This window comes from Pleurodeles waltl, chromosome 6, assembly GCF_031143425.1.
Source record: "Pleurodeles waltl isolate 20211129_DDA chromosome 6, aPleWal1.hap1.20221129, whole genome shotgun sequence".
NCBI classification, from domain to species: domain Eukaryota; kingdom Metazoa; phylum Chordata; class Amphibia; order Caudata; family Salamandridae; genus Pleurodeles; species Pleurodeles waltl.
Window position 1 is genome coordinate 1015014957 of NC_090445.1, and position 17117 is coordinate 1015032073.

Consider the following 17117-nt stretch of genomic DNA (forward strand, 5'->3'; position numbering starts at 1 on the left):
GGACACCAGTACCACCATTTTCTTTCCTTGGCACGCTCCCACTGCACGGCTGTGTCTTGTGGTCTTTCTGCATGGTTACCATTCCGGACTTCTTATGCTTGCTTTGCCGGCTGCCCTCTGACATTCTTGGTGGATTGTAGTGAATCCTCTAATGGAATACACATAGGCACTGCACTACAAATCCAGCCCATGTGGCAGTGGGCAAGGGCACCCATCGAAGGGCATGCCAAGAGAAGCAATCATTTTCCAAATGAGGCATGCCCAATCTACGGTGCAACAGTAAACTTGTCCCATTAGCGTAAACAGTGAGTCCATGCTCCTGATTGGGCGCAGTGCATCACCCTTCCATATGCGGCTGAAGCTGCCAGCAAACTGATGGCAAAGGGCTGTGCCCCAGCTCTACACCCTGCAGAGAAACATCATCTGCACTCAGGTTGTTTGCTCAACTAAATGCATGCCTCAGGTGCTTTGAAGGCGTACCATGAAAGCATGATCACATTTCGGAAATATAAATGTATTTCATATTTTGTTTCCGCTAAAAATTCTACTTAGCCGCTGTGCTTCATTTGTAAATAAATAAATAAATACGCACCCAAAGTTTTTTCTTAGGAGCCTCCCATCAAGACTGCTGACGTCCAAGATTGCCAAATACCAAGGCTGCTTGTACTTGATTCTCTCTCTTCCGATACTGTGTACATGCTATCTCTTTATCTCACTCTTCCAGGCTGCTTTTCGTTCCTACTTTCTCCCTCTCTTCCTTATACTCTTCCTCCTTCTTTTTCCTTCCTTCCTTTCTCTCTCCTACTTTGTGTCAAGCTATGATGAGATGATGAAAAAAAAGGCCAGTCCCCACAGATGAGTGCTGGTGGCCCATGACACTGGCACAAATGAGCCACTGTCTATGTCCAGGCTCCCTAATACTCAGTGGAAATAATGGTGCGTGGACTCCCAGCGCATGTAATCCCAACTTGTTAAACGTACATATAGACTCATTTATGGCATCGGACTCTGACTGAGGCCAGTTAATGGAAACTATGATGTGAAGAGACAGATGAGTTTGGACATGCCATTGGGGCATGTGTGAAAGTGGAAAACGTGACAGTACATGGTACGTTTGTTTTATAAATATTTTTACAATTTGAGCACAGAAATGTAAAGTGCCCAAATCACCGTTTTTCTATTTATGTGTCATATGCATAATATTGGTGATTGAGAAAACCCATCCACCATAAAACTCTTCTCTACTAAGAGTGGATGACTGAAGGCCTGACTGAAGCGCGTATCAAGTGTGGTAATTTATATCCAAGAAGAATGCGGACAGCAGTTTAGTGAGGTAGCCAGGCAAGCAGAATTTGCCATAGAAAGGAGCAGCAACTGGTGTGAAAATAATCTCAACATATTCTATGGCATAAGAGTACAAGGGGGAATATTTCATCAGTTACCAAGAAAGCAGTACAAGAGCAACTCATAAAAGAGATGTTGAGAATAGCATACAAAAAATAAAAGAAACAAATCAAGGGTGAAAAAACAGAACTGAACCAATAGACACGGGTTAATGCATTACATGATCCTTACACCTGACTGGTGTTAGTATTGGTCTCTAGGGCAAAGCGGTGAAAGTCATTGGCAGTAACCACCCGAAGTTAATGTGCAATCTAGTTGATCAGCTGCCCTGAAGGATGGGATACCCCTAACCAAATGTTTTAAATGGGCCGGTACTGTCCGGTACGGAGTACCAGCACGTTTTTATTTGAGAGGGAAAGTACCCTCACTCCTCCAGAAAAACGTAATGCTTTTAATTGGAGAGTACCAGCACTTCTCAGGAATAAGCAGGTACTCTGGTAAAGAGTACCTGCACTTCTATTTTTTCCATTTCAAGCACTGCCCCTAAACCATGAAAGTGACTAAAGTTCCAGTATTACAGGACAAAGCTGAGGATTAAAAGATTGTTTTAGTCAAGGGTTAAACCAATAATTGATACACGCTCCCAGGTTTGTTAAGAACAAAAGTTCAATTCTGGCAACAAGTGTTTTGGGGCTTTTTCAGGGCGAGTGTGTAATAATGCTCTAGGTGAGAGTTCTAATGGTACATACAACAGCTCACAAAAGACAATCTGCATGAGGTCATAATAGGGAAGCTGAGTTTGTTAAGGCAGTCTGTTTGCGGTCCAGGGAAATGTGAAGTCTGCATGGCCGTGTCAGACACAAGGCCGCAATCCTTTGAGGCTCTAATGGTCCCAAAAGTAAAGACATACGTCTAAAGAAATAATGCTACGTATCTCCAGTACCATACCAGGCATGGAGCAGCAAAAAAGTCTCCTGTGGTCTCCTAGACAGGCCACAGAGTGAGATCTTTCTCGAGACTGATAGTGTTGGTGGGCAGGGATGTCTATGTCTAGGAAACCACAAGATACTTTTTTGCTGCTCCGTGCCAGTACGCTGCTGTGACAAGACCAGAGCTGAGAATTTCTCTTTCATACTACCTGTGGCACTTCTGTAGGCAGCAACTGAATATTTGACACCCTTCCGAACCAAATGATTAACCCAGTCAAATGAACCATTTGGGATTATACTATGCTGCAGCTTTGTGAACAACGTCAGTTGTTTTCCTACGTTCTTACATGATATAGGTAAAGTTTCCACTCAATTATAGTACTTAAAAGGAAAGGACCGGGGTCCATGGACCCAGGAAGTGTAATATAAAGTCTAATCTTGAAGGAAAGTAAATAGGGTAAGAATCCCTGTCTCACATATTGAATTATGCTTCTAAAACGTTTATAACACCTCTACCCATTTAACACTATTTGACAACATATTTCTTCTTCTCACAAAGATGTCATCAAATGTAATAAAAAAGCACGCCCGTTGATACAACTTGTAAGTGATTTCTTTTTATTCTTGCTGGATACCTTGAATCACCATCTGTGGCAGAGCAGCCAGCATGTGTTTTGCCCTTTTGTGGTGAGAAGGCCAGGTGATTTCTCAAGAGCGGGCTGGGTGGTCCTTAATGTCATGGTCTGGTGTGGGGTTTCTCAGATATATCTTGAATTCTGAAAGCAGCAATGTCCTGATACACCTGAAGGTGGCCGTCTCTCTCACATGGAATTGGCTTTGTATACAGCCAAAATACAGTTTGAGGTTAACAGGAGCGATAGTTCAGGATGCGTCCCTCACTGAGAGTCGTCAGAATCCTTTTTGATGATAATGGTAACTTTGAAATGAATCCTGTGAAAAAAGGACGATCTCTTTCTAAGTAGGAGCAATTATAAAATGGCCATTTAGAGACATAAGAAAATAATTCATCAAAAGATCCCAGAACATCCAGAGCTAATTGTTCTATGGCTCTCTTGGGAACTGGATGGTGGAGAGCAATGGTATGCATTCACTAATGTTTATTAGAAATTAAACACTCCACGCACAAATTGGCTCACTCACTGTGCAGTCCCAAGCAGGTCACCAACAACTCATCAACAGATTCTTAATGGCTGAAATACCCAGGTGAAGTCATTACTTCACCACATAGAAATTCTCACTCATTGTCTGAAATAGCCATATTTGAAAGACTGATTGCTTCTCCTCTGGCCAGCCATTAATCATATAACAAACCACTTCCTTTAAACAGTAATCTGCAACCATCGTGGTGACTCACTCCTTCGAGCTCAAACTATCCTGCCCATTCACCTCCCAAAGCACCATCACAATTCGTTGATCTTCTTTCAATTTACTCATCTCTTCTAGTACCCTCGGGATTCTGGAACAGGAAAATGCAGCACTGTCTCATATTTACTATTCAGCATGATACTGCATGCAAACCAACGAAACCTAGATAACAAGCATTACAATAAACGAATTATATCCTCATTCTTAAACAAACAAACCAAACAAAATAAATGAACAGCAGAAAGGAAAACAATTATTACATTTAATAATCATCCAGCTATTTTGGTGCCTTTGAGGTGTAGTGCATGCTTCTATTTCTACAAAGGTTTATCACATTAGAACATCCGTTAGCCAATGGAATGTAAAAAAAAGATTTTCTACAAAGAGCAAAACATGGTGGGCCATGAGTTAAGGTGTTCATTGTGGGTTCACACCATACCTAGCAAGTTGCATGGCTTTTTAGGTGTTTATGTCTCTGGACAATAACTGACCTTTAACTGTGTTTTTTTTGGTCAATTGGTTCTTTCAACCAACTCAGCTCGCACACCACCAAGAAATCCGCTCTGGTCTTCCTACTTCCAGAAATAAGTCTCAACTCAAGATTATACTCTTGTAACCATGACAGTGAACACACAAGCCTCACATTACTTTCCAGAGGACAGAGTCCTTTTAAACCAAATAAGCAAGATGGTTTAGTGAATTACCACACACTCTGACATTTGCAGTGATCTGGAGATCACAAGTTCGAATTTGGGTAAAACAGACTCAGAGTTCCATCCTTCCAAGATTCCTCACAAATGACAGAAGGGAGTTATCAATTGATCTATCTTTAGCTATCAGTATTAGTTTTGCTTGTACATTGTTGATTGAATGATGTGATAATGTGTCAGCGGTGCAGTACATTTAACCAATCAATTGTGTTCCAGTGTGTTGGTAGGTGCTCAGGCTATGAGGCAGTTTGAAAAAAAGACCATAATCCTGGGGATATCTTCTGGTTTCATATATATTCTCTTGAAATTCTAGCCTGATCCCCGAGTCCCTCCTTCTGTTTTAGCTATGCTAGCTCATGCGCGACAATTCATATATAAAATTCGCGCTCCACCCCTTTTTAAATCCACCAGCTGCCAGTGCAGAGAAGACTGCTTGTCCTTGCTACTCTGAGAGTCAAGTGCTAAAAGGACTGCATGTGGCCCAGTTTGCATAACTGTAGTAGGTCGGGCTCCACAGGGTCCCGCAAGCAGCCAGATTTGCAAGACCCAGGGGAGCCTTTGAGGCACAGGTATGTCCTTGCTCTCTCTCAAGGGTTTAGCTTTCTCTGTAAGTCCCTCAGTCCTTGGAACACATTGGGCCTTTCCTCGTAGACAATCTCTTCTCCACGAAGACATGCAAATTCATTCACTCTAATTATTTATTTGGCAATTCTAAGGTGTTGCTGGCAATAACAATACACTTTTTTTTTTTTTTAAATCACTGTGTAGACACTTTTATTTTATGTATAATGTGCTCATTTCCATGCACGTTTCATTGATTTATGTTATTACTGCTTTTCCTATGTTGAACCATAGTTGATTGCACAGTCTTTATTGCCCCAGGTTCTGGGTTCTTTTGTGTTCCCCTGTTGTGGCTAACCCCTTATTTCCGTCAGAGCTCACCAACTGCTGTCAGGTCTCTACCTAACCTTCAAATGTAACTGCCAGCCTAGCACCCAAATGAGCATGCAAACAGCACCACACACCTCTGTGTTAGCCAAGTAATGAATAATGAAGAACAGGAGAAGGAAAAAGAGAAGTCAAGGAGGGGTGTGAATCAGCAGATTCAGATCTTTATTTTTTCTCTTTACTTGCTGCCAAAAATCTAGCAGGTCACTCCTGAGCAAAGTATCCTTCGGGCTTCTGTTCTGACCCCCGCTTCCTCACCCCAATTTCAACCCAATGCCATTTGCTGACAGATTTGATTGTGGGTTGAGGTGGCAGCTTATACCTTCCTAGTCTCGGAGTTCTTTTTTAGCTCAACGCAGACCTTCTCTCCTTTCTTGAACAGTTTTCTATGACGCTTTTAAAGTGCCTTTGCATTTCTACACAAGTTCTTTAAAACCTCACCACCAGCATTCCAGACTAGGCCGTAGTTACAGCCATAGGACCTCAACTCTTGTCAAGTGTTCATCTTTCATTCAGGTGTAAGGTCCTGCCAGACTAACCCCAGCATACAAACACACCAATAGTACAGTGAACCACTGCATTCACTCAGGCCCCCCTACCCTTCCAAGCATCAGTTCACATGCAATGAAAGGGGACATGCAAGACCCAACGGGTTTCCATTTTTAAGTGCTGTGACTTTATTTAAATTGGAAGGGTATGACCATATGTGGGTCCCGCGCTCACAGCGCCACAGGATTCAAGCGAGCCTGGCTTATGAGGGGTGATACCCTGAAACTGGTCCAAGGATGCTTGATCGCGGTCCAGGGGGACCTGGCATGGCAATTCAGGCTAGACTGTTCCCATGGGGAGCAGGGTCAAGACTGATTTGCATATGGCACTGGAGTGCCGTGGTGGGCAAAAAAAACAATGGATTAAACCCAGGCCTTTGTGTCTGGGGGTGAAAGTTTCCATTGTTCAGCATTCCGTCCATCATGTGTTCTTTTTGCAAATATATTTAAGGCAGGAAAAGCTCTTTTTTCTAGTGCCTTGATATCTTGAATCCCCCACTTGAAACATGTGAGAAGGCATTTTACCTTGTAAGAACTAATATCATGGTTTTTAGCAATTACACTTCTGGTGCACACCCTCACACATCCGGGCTGCCCCTTACATCCATCTTTTTAAGTCTTGAAAGACTGCATAGATTGGACAGGCAGACACTTTTGCCAATGTTAGTAGTCTGCCCGCTGTTAACACAATGTACAATAGTATAATCTCTTATGTACTGGTTTCATACGTCACCAAACGTGTATGTGGCTGCCAGAATGATGAGTGCCACTACATTGCTTTATAGAGAATATCTATGTGTAACGTTCCATTATGATATGTGGCTCCACCTAAAAAGGTTCCTCAACTCTTCACACTGTCTTTGATTTGACATCAAAATGAACGATTTAAGCAGGACAAGCTGTTTCAGACAAACAACCCATCAACACCCAAGAACAGCCCATCAACACTCAGGAAATGTCTTGTGAACATCTAGTTTGCCCTTGCATCAAAATACTCGCACCCAATCACAGCCCAGTCATTTGTGAATTATTCAGAACCAAAACTCCCATTTTATGCTTGGTTCCACTGACATTAGAAAATATGGTTTGTAAGACTTAAATACCGCCTGTGAGTCAGAACAAGATAATTGGAAAGGTACAACAAAAGCACAATGAGTGGCAATGCTTGAAGTGGGTAGCGGTAAACAGTCTTTGAACACACTTTGTCCCAAGAACGAGAACATTGCCACCAGATGTGTGAAGAACATAAATAAACTCATCCATGTGCAAAACTGTCTCCTGTCCTGTCACTTGTGCTGCACCTCTGACAACTCCATGAGTAGGTGCAATAACAAGAGTTGGGTTGTATCAGGATTCGTGTGGCAATGCCCAATGCTGCGTGGGCAGTGCCACATGAATCCTGATACATCACAATACAGTGCCATGCAGATAAAAAGCTGCCTATTAATGACAGCACACTGTACCAGGGGCAGCTCCTCTGCTTTGACGGAGCAGCGTCGCCCCCTTCCCCCCTCCCCCACCAGCAGCAGCAGCAGCAGCTGCAGCTGCAAAACTTTTACAAGAAAACGATAATAAACTATGTTTATTATTTTTTTCTTGTAAAAGGGGTGGGGCCACGGGTGATGACAGGGATGGAGGGAGAGTGCAATGCACTCCCCCTCAGTGCGCATGTATGTTTGGTCGGCCGTCTCGGGCCGGCCAAGCACACATGCGCACTAGGCTCTCCCCAACCTGGTACTGAGTTGCCGGGTTGGAGACGGCAGGCAGAGACTCTCACTCTGCCTCGGAGCACCCTGGCTGGGTGCTCCAACTAATCCTTTGGATGCAGGGCAGGCTGGGGGCTGTGCCTGCAGTGGAGGATTGAGGAGCGGATCGGAGTGGCGAGAAAGGTATGTTTTTTTAAATTATGATACTTTTTTTTGTTGTCCCCTCCCCTCATGTACCCCACTGCCCAGCCTCTTTTCCCTCCTGCGAGCCGCCACTGCACTTTCCCATATTTATCCTGGAGAAGCAGTGACGTTGAATGCTCCCACAACACCTCTTAAGGGTTTATCCTTCCAAATTCAATGGTTATCATGCTTAATCAGCTGACGGCTACATGCCCAGCGGCATGTAACTTGAAAGAACTCTGAAAACTAACAAGGTGCAATGAAATTCAGGCAAAGCAGTGTTTGTGTCTCCAAAAGTGGATAAGACCGACCTCACATTTTTAAATCTGAATGGCAAAAAGCAGCTGTGCACAAAACATATTTATGATGTAATCAAGGAACCTGGGGAGACAGAGATTTCCAACTGCCTTGAGAAAGAACTAGCAACTCTTGTGGGATTAAACACAAGAGCAACAGAGTTCACAAGGGTAAAACTGTGGCAATAAACCTCAGGTAAAATTAGTCATAAATATCCGCCGCTGGAGAATTATCACGCTTTTAAAATCCAGGCATTTTGGTCTCCTTGTCCACACATATCCTTCTGCCAAGAAACAAATCCTCCAAAGTTTCTACTGCAGCTACATTACGGGTTGCCATATGGCTAGAGTGTCCATCTTGATCTCCATTGCATGCCAACTAGGTCAGACTGTACCAGGACTATCTTCTTCACTGTGTCATTGACCTTAGTAGAAAGTTGGGTTTAATTGCAGGACCAATGGGAGTGGAATCTCAAGCCACTGACGGATATTATCTGATTTCCCCACATTATCCTACAGGTCTAAAACTAACATTCAATAGGAGCTCATGGCATCACCCAGATGTGGTTCAACTCCTTTCTGATTCCTTTTTAGTGGCTTGCTAGTCAGAGTCGCAGCTGAACTCGACTTCACCACACGCTGGTATGACATTAGGGGTCAGTTCCGAACCTATGCAGTACATTTTGGGACCTTAAACATAGAGCATGCATTGAAAAGGAACTCAGATCTACAAAACTTGTGATAGACTCCCAGTTCTATCCCCTACTATTTTAGGGAACTTTTTTCTTTTATTTCAGGTTTGTGAGACACCCAAAGAGACTAGACGTATATTTTGAAATTTACCAGGAGGCAATACCTGCAACCCTCATGCTCCCTTAACTCTTACTTCCCAAAACATCTTTCCTTTCAAAATACAATTTTTAACAGGAGCACGGTGGAAAAAATGTAACTGTATTTATTATGAAATGGCTAGTTTCTCTCTATCTGCAGTGGGAGGGTGAGAGGGAAAATATATGAAAAAATACATATTTGAAATGTACAAACAATAACATTTCTTTCGAACATGTTTCTTCTCAGCGACAGAACTGCTCAGATACCAAATAAAATACTTATGAACACCCTGAGTGCAGAAACTCCAAAAGTGACAGAATCAATGGGAGGAAGACAACGTCGCTTACGATAAAGGCAGCCGGCTTCGTCGTTGAGCTGGGACCATCCAGGGCAACATTTATAGACTGACTGATATTCGGTATTGTACACTTGTCGGTAGGTAGTGTAGTAAGATGTCCTACAAAGAAAAAGAGCAAAAGGCATACAATAAATTGGTGCATTCAGCCATTCCTAGCCAGAAAATGGCATTATCAAACCAAATTGATCACTGAACCAGAGCACGCTTTACCGTTCCTGATCTTCTGATGTACCACTGAATGCAAACACCATCATCCACTTTAGGAGATGGATAGATCACCATTTACAGAGAAGAATGTCATCAGCATGTCTAAAGCCAACATCACAGACTCTACATAAAGTAACCAAAGGTTTGTGACCAGAGTACGTTTTGGGAAAAACTAACTGTATTTCTGATGGTGTTGACACTGTTTTATCAGATTATCTGAAGGTAAGGTGCAGTATGCGCAGGATCGGTGGTGGTGTTGTCCTAAAAAACATATGAGGGAGTGTGCCCTGCTGGACTGCGATAGTCAACATATCACATTGCAGAGTAATTGAAATAGGCTTTCTTGAGTGAGACATGAGCTAGAAACCATGAAGATTTATTACAAATGTAAGATAATTACAGATGCAGCATGAGATGACTTAAAGTCTCTCAATAAACACAAGTCTGCCCCCCCAAGAGACAGGTAAAGCAAGTTGGATAACTTTCAAAATCAGCAATTTTATAGTAAAATACACAGTAAAAAAATCATGCAGCCAGCAAGAGATCAGCAAAGTGATATATCAGCTTAGCAAATCACAATACAGAATAAAATGGAACAATAGCTAACACCATCCACTAAATTAATAATACTTACATTGCTTTTGACGTAATGTCATCAGGTGTGACAGTACAAATCTCGTTACTCATTAATCAATGACAGAATTATGAAATGACTAAGCTCAATGAACTGCAGCATGTAGGGCCTTAAACAGTTACATTTGAGTGGAGGCTAACTCGAGAGATTACAAAGAGAAACATATTACTAAGCAAAAATGACAGCATCACAAAGCATCCTATATAGTGTTTCTGTGCACATCTTGCTGAGAGACATGAAATGAAAACACAGTCACGTTTCAATTTCAAAATGGAGTCAGTCTAGTTTAGCCAACATAAAGGAAAAGCACAATTCTGTAGAATGAAACTAATTTTTTATACAAACCGTCCATAACCCTAACCTATTAATATTTAGTCATCAGAAATATCTGATCAGAATCCTTACAAGCAGTACATTGCTCTGATGCTGGGATCTTCAGGGGTTCTGCTAAATAGTCTGAAAGCTGAGTGGTTTGCTGAAATTTGGGGTCACTGAACTGCTGTGATACTGAATGGCAATTCAGTATCACAGCTATCTTAGTAGGTCGGGGGGGGGGTGAGGTGTCCAATGTTGGGGTCTTAATAAAAGACAATGAAAGTACCTGAGACTCAGAGACTCAATACTGCTTGGTAATAACGGAGCAGTTCCATATTGGGATTCTGCTATGTTTTCTCTAAGAAGCTGACCCAAAGAAAGTGAAATTCCTGATTATTTACAAGCACCACTCTAGTACTGACACCCCAGTTGTACCTCACAGGTGTTCTACTTTCCATGTAGTGTACTGATTATATATAGAGGTTCCAAATATACAGTTGCCACAAGGCCTAGTCTGAGGACCAGCAGATGCTCCTAAATGTAGACTTCCTGCATGGCTAGGATAGGTGGGGGCACTGGGTAGCTGTAATAGTGCTTCTAGGTGGAGGCTAACATACTATGCGACAAAACTGTCATTGATAGTGGTGGGTATTGAATGGCTGTAATACTGGCGGATAGTGAGTAGTTCAGATATTGAGTTATTTAGTGGCTAACATATTATGTGACAAAACCTGCTTTGAGATAATAGGGGAAACTGGATTGCTCTAATCCTGTTGGAAACTAAGGCCCATATTTATACTTTTTTAGCACCGCATTTGTGTAATTTTTTTATGCAAAAGCGGCGCAAACTTACAAAATACAGTTGTATTTTGTAAGTTTGCGCCGCTTTTACATCAAAAAGTGGCACAAATGCGCGCTAAAAAAAGTATAAATATGGGCCTAAGTGGTTCCTATATGATGATCGCTTTGTGGCAAAAATACTAGGTGTGACAACTTTCTGCCAAACTAGGGGGACAACAGATAGGTGGTGCTAATACTGGTGGAAACTGTGATACTCCAATGTTGGGCTTGTATGATAGCTAGCATACTAGGTGATGCAACTGTATATGATAGATCCCTGGAAGGATGGAGTTAATACTGGTGAAAACTGAGTACTCTTAATATTGGGGTTGCTTGGCTTCTACCATACTGTGTGACACCACTATTTGTGACACAAAGGACACCAGATGGATGGTGCCATCAAATGGTAAGACACTGAGTGCTCCGATATTGAGGATGCTTGGTGGCTAACATATGAGGTGAATGGACTGTCCATGATACTGGAGACACTAATACCGCTCAGTGACGCTGGGTAGTGACACAGGGATCATTGTAGAGTGCAACTGAGGGAATCGGGGTGGTTACCACAAATAGAAGATCTAATGCCTCTGGAACGGGCTCTAAAATCATGATTTTCAGCAGTTCCTGGAATGGACAAATGTCTCCCAGGCCCGGAAATGCTTCTGACCTGGAATGTGCATGCATGCTACCGTCAAAAATGCTATATAGTGACCATGGAAGGAATTGAATTACATGATGTTCTCAGTTCCACTATCTATAAGGGTCCTAAGGGGAGAGTGCATAACTATTTGTTGTATAATCATTAATGAAAAATGGGTATTGTATGATACTTTCGGAGAACAAAAGTAGTTTTATTGAATATTTATTTCCAGTAAGGTAAGCCCACAACCAGAGAGGACCATCCAGCTCAGATGCCCAGGGTCAACCTCACAACTTGTGCAACGGATCAGAGCTCTAAACAAGAGAATTCCACGCTCATTAAATGGAACACTCAGCATAGGTAAACAAGGTTAATTTAAGGGAATAAGATAAATAGAAACAAGAGGCATCTGTTTTTGTAACTAAACTTAACTGCATGTTTTACATCTAATATGTGCTACAAATCACACACACTACATATTGATATGTGCCAAATACATATTATTGGTAATGCATGTGTCAGGTTAATAACATTTTAGTTGGCTTATGTTGTTTGGGAAAAGCAGTATAGCTTAATGGTTGTGATGTGCTTAATGCTTAGTACTGCATGACAGGTTGGGAAACTTAAATTATTTTTATGATGCAAACTTCAAGGAATTTGTCACCAGCATTCAGTCTGGAAAATCCTACAAAGACTTAACTGATTTCACGTTTAAATTGTTTGCACTGATTTCCAATCCTTTAGTTGGTCTCCAGTTTTGTTCAAGGGAGTACATGGTACTCGCCTCCATCACTCTGTTGACACTTGTAAAGGTGAATTTCAAGGCGCAACAAGGAGGTGCACTTGTAAATTAGTTTTGAGTTAACTCCTGCCCTACAAGCCTTTTCCTAATTCTGCCTTCTGCCTCTCCCCAGCAGACGTTATCACTGTGCTTCCCGGATGTCCATCTACCAACACATGACCCCGTCTTGGTGTTTGAAGATTTATTTAGAAGTTTCCAATACTACTATAGGTTAAGGCAGTGGTCTCCAAACTTTTTAATGCCGCGCCCGAGTTGAAAAATAAAAATCATTGCCCCCCCCCTCAGAAGTTGAAAAATAAAAATCATCGGGCCCCCCTCAGAATTTTTCCCAAATATTTGATAAAGATGGCAATGTTTAAAATGTCTAGATGTATTTAAACATTGCAGTTAAGTACTGTTTCATGCTATTACATGTTTCTGCTTAAATCAAACCACTGTTATCTGTGTAATGTTTCTTTTGGCCAGAGCTTGGCGACCCCCCTGGGATCACTTGAGGCCCATCTAGGGGGGTACATCCCCCATTTTGAAGACCCCTGGGTTAAGGTGTAACCTAATTAGCCCTAATGCAAATTAGAAAACACAATGCAGTTTTTTCCTTTCGCTTACATTCTCTGTTCCACAAACCGCGGTATTAAGATGGTTCCCTCTGCCCCATCCTCACTCTTAAGAATACGATCTTTGTAGGTATCCTTTTCAAGGGCAAAGCTTCAAGGGGTGTTTGGGGTCTTACACCCTCCCCCCCAATGTATTTTGTGATAAATAGTTTGGTACAGGTGCTCTTAGTCGGGTATGGTGAGGTGTCTGTCGGATTTCACCAGAAGTTGTTACACATGCAGACAAAACTCACGCACACTCTTCCCCTCTCTGTTTGGAATGGCTTCAACATGTTGTTTTTTTGGCAAAATAATGTGTTTTCTCTAACATCGTACCCTATCAATCCGCATTCCTCGCCTTGTCACTGCCCCCAGTGCTTAATTTGTAAATAAAGAGGTGCAGGAGCTCAAAGCCCTTTTCTTAAACCCGATGCTGCTGTAATTAAATCTGCCAGCACTGAATACTGAGGCAGCGTAATCCTGAAGCCATCTCGGGCCTCTTCAATCCATCTACGGCCACCCCCTGCCCCTTCAGCTCACTCCTGCAACTTTTTACCTTCTCCCTTTATGACGCTTTTTAGTTTTTCCTTCTTCTGTCTTTTCCATATGTGTATTTTGCTCGCAGCAAATGCTTGAGGCATAAGAATAAGCCCCGGCCCTCACAAATAAGTGCCAGTGCTCAGCACCGGAAACAACAAGCACAAATTAAGCACTGCTGGCCCCTAAGCCCCTCTCGTGCACCCTGCTTGTTGTATAATGGATTTTACCATTATGTGCCAGCTTGGCTGTTGGGAAATCTGAAGCTCACGCCTCCCAATCCTACTGACCAAGCTGATCATTTTTTCCTTCTAGTTTCCATTCTGCAAACTGATTGTTCCCCTCAGGAGGTGGGAAATGACGTTGGTTTTACCTATACTGTGCCAATATGCCTGTTAGTAGGGGTGCAGATGGGCCAGGTGTTTGCATCCAACTTTGGCAATATTTCAAGTCAATAGGTCTCACACACCCACTAGTTTTCCATTCATCCTCTCAATCGGATTTGTTTAAGAATATTTCATTTTAAATCAAAAAGCGCACATCCTGGGGGTGAACGGCTGTTCGAGGAGATAAAGGGCTGCTCTCTTCCAAATCAACGATCCGCTGGTTTCTGCGCAGGCCCCACTACGCACTACGAAATTTTACTGACCTTATTAAAAAAATCTTATCTGCCAATGTGTATGCGAGTCATAATTCACAGTCAAGTACCATGAGGTGCCACAGCATTGGGGATTCACTCTAACTGAAGCCCCTCAAGGCGCTGGAGCGAGGCCAGCTCTCCAGTCTTTAACGGCAGCCATTTTATTCTCCTTATGCCAGGGGAGACACAGAGGTATGTGAAGATAAAAATCAAAATGCGCTCTGCAAGGGAGCTCCAACTGCACGGATGTGCGTGATTCCAGGCTTCATAATTGCTATGGGTTATTGTCCTTCCTTTCCTGAGTATTACTGCAAACACAACAAAGAAATCAAGTAATTAGTTTCAGCTTTGACATTCGCTCATTGGCACGTTGTTACTGTTTGGGTAAGGGTGGCCATCAGTGCAGAAAACTGAACCTTTCTTTTTACAGCGAGCAGTAAGGTTATCAAATGATCCTGTGTCATCGGCGACCATTCCAATCAAGGGCCTTGATTAACAACCTAATGCATTCTGGGTGTTGCAGACCCCTGTTTACCTCAACTGAATCAAATTAAGTATCAAACTACAATTGTTTGACTAAGGTAATATAATATTATATATGTGCATAATTAATTGAAATCCCTGCATCCAAAAGAATAAAATACATCGTCATAAAATTCTTAAAATCAGAAGTGTGCCAACCTGGCACCAGATACTGGGACACAGATTCACCAAAATGCCAGGATTCGCACAGTAAGGATCCCAGTGACATCACAGCATTGACCCATTGCCATGCACTGTGTCCCTCAACAGTCTTCTAATGTTGTTCTGGACTACAAGGGCAAAGAGAAGAAATTACAAAAAGTACAAGTAGTTCTAAGAGTCCTGGTTACTTGCATTTCGTGATGCTGGGTTCAAGACACCTGAGACACCAGATTTGAAGCCTAGTGGCGATGCATCAAAGGACAAACCAGTGGTACCGGCTGTTAAGGGAGGTCCATGGCCTGGGGGATGCCTAATCTCCATAACAGCGTGATTTTGGTTCTTCAGAATCATTGCCTCACTCGCTTACAGAGATATACATAGATCAAAGACCGTTACGTACACGTTAGCGCATTAAAAAGGCACAAAGTAAAACGGTCCATACATGGGCCAGCGCACACCAGCATCCTCATCAGCATCCCCATACTGATCACCAGATCCAGCAACCGCGGAGCACACAGGACGTTCATTCGTCCATCATCCTGCTGCTTCCCTGCTCAGATCAGCACATCATCATCATAACTCTCTCAAACAGAAATAGACATTATTTATGACACAACTCGTTCCTTGAAATTAGTCAATACAGAGGAAGTGTGCAGTTAGAAAAGCTAAATTCACTCCTCATACTAGCAAAGGCATTAATGCACAACTAAAGGGAAAAACGAAAATCACACAAGGACAGGCATGTCGACCTATCTGCACCACAACGAGCCACAGATAACCCATCAGGTATCAAACAAATAAAACTAAGTTTCACAAAACCCACAAGTAGAAAATGAAAACCATAAAGCTCCCATACCATACAGGAAAAGTGGCAATAAAACACAGATCTTTTTACAGCTAGACACATAGGCCCTCATTACGACCCTGGCGGTATAGAACCGCCAGGGCCGCGGCACGCGGGAGCACCGCCGACAGGCCGGCGGTGCCCCGCGGGGCATTCTGACCGCGGCGGCTTAGCCGCGGTCAGAGAAGGGAAACCGGCGGTCTCCCGCCGGTTTCCCGCTGCCCCCAAGGAATCCTCCAAGCCGGCGCAGCTTGCTGCGCCGGCTTGGGGATTCCGACTCCCCCTCCCGCCATCCAGTTCCTGGCGGTTCTCCCGCCGGGAACCGGATGGCGGGAGGGGGAGTCGCGGGGCCCCTGGGGGCCCCTGCAGTGCCCATGCCAACGGCATGGGCACTGCAGGGGCCCCCGTAAGAGGGCCCCAAAATGTATTTAACTGTCTGCATAGCAGACAGTGAAATACGTGACGGGTGCAGTAGCACCCGTCGCACCTTCCCACTCCGCCGGCTCGATTACGAGCCGGCTTCATGGTGGGAAGGTCGTTTTCCCCTGGGCTGGCGGGCGGCCGCCCGCCAGCCCAGGGGAAAACTCTGAATACCCGCCGCGGTCTTCCGACCGCGGTGCGGTATTCACGACGCGCAACTTTGGCGGGCGGCCTCCGCCGCCCGCCAAAGTTGTAATGAGGGCCATAGTCTGACCCCACTTCAGATGAAGCACAGGGACGATAAAGCTCTCCACTAACGATCCACTCTGGGAATATTAAAAAAATTTCACTTACAACCAGGCACAACAAACACGAAATGCAATTCGGCTTCCAAAAATACACAGGTAACAATAGAATGCCACGCACGCGCCAGCCACCTAGGGACACTGGGACTATGAAATACAAACCATCCTCCTTCCTTCTGGGAGGCAATAGGACAATGCAATGTAATTCCCTCACCAAACAAAGAGGCAGCAGAATTCAGCTGCATTTCCAACAAGCATTGGCAAAGCAAATAGCTTTCACCTATGCAAGGTCTAATGGCTTTGTCAATGTTTATTTAGACATTGCGCAGAGCAGCACGGGCTTCTGTGCAACATACTTTGTTGATGTGTTTTTTTGTGCCGGTTGGGAGGGGTGGGGTGCAATGTAACGGACGACAG

The 17117-nt window shown here is 43.5% G+C and overlaps 1 protein-coding gene across 2 annotated transcripts in view; it reads right to left on the reverse strand.

The window, feature by feature from the left end:
- Window positions 1–17117, reverse strand: part of MEGF6 (multiple EGF like domains 6) — a 1002006-nt gene that overhangs the window by 872245 nt on the left and 112644 nt on the right. For both annotated transcript variants that reach the window (XM_069239937.1, XM_069239938.1), the window contains exon 3: window positions 9229–9338. In XM_069239937.1, the coding sequence (XP_069096038.1) occupies window positions 9229–9338 (110 nt within the window). The remainder of the gene's footprint in view (window positions 1–9228; window positions 9339–17117) is intronic.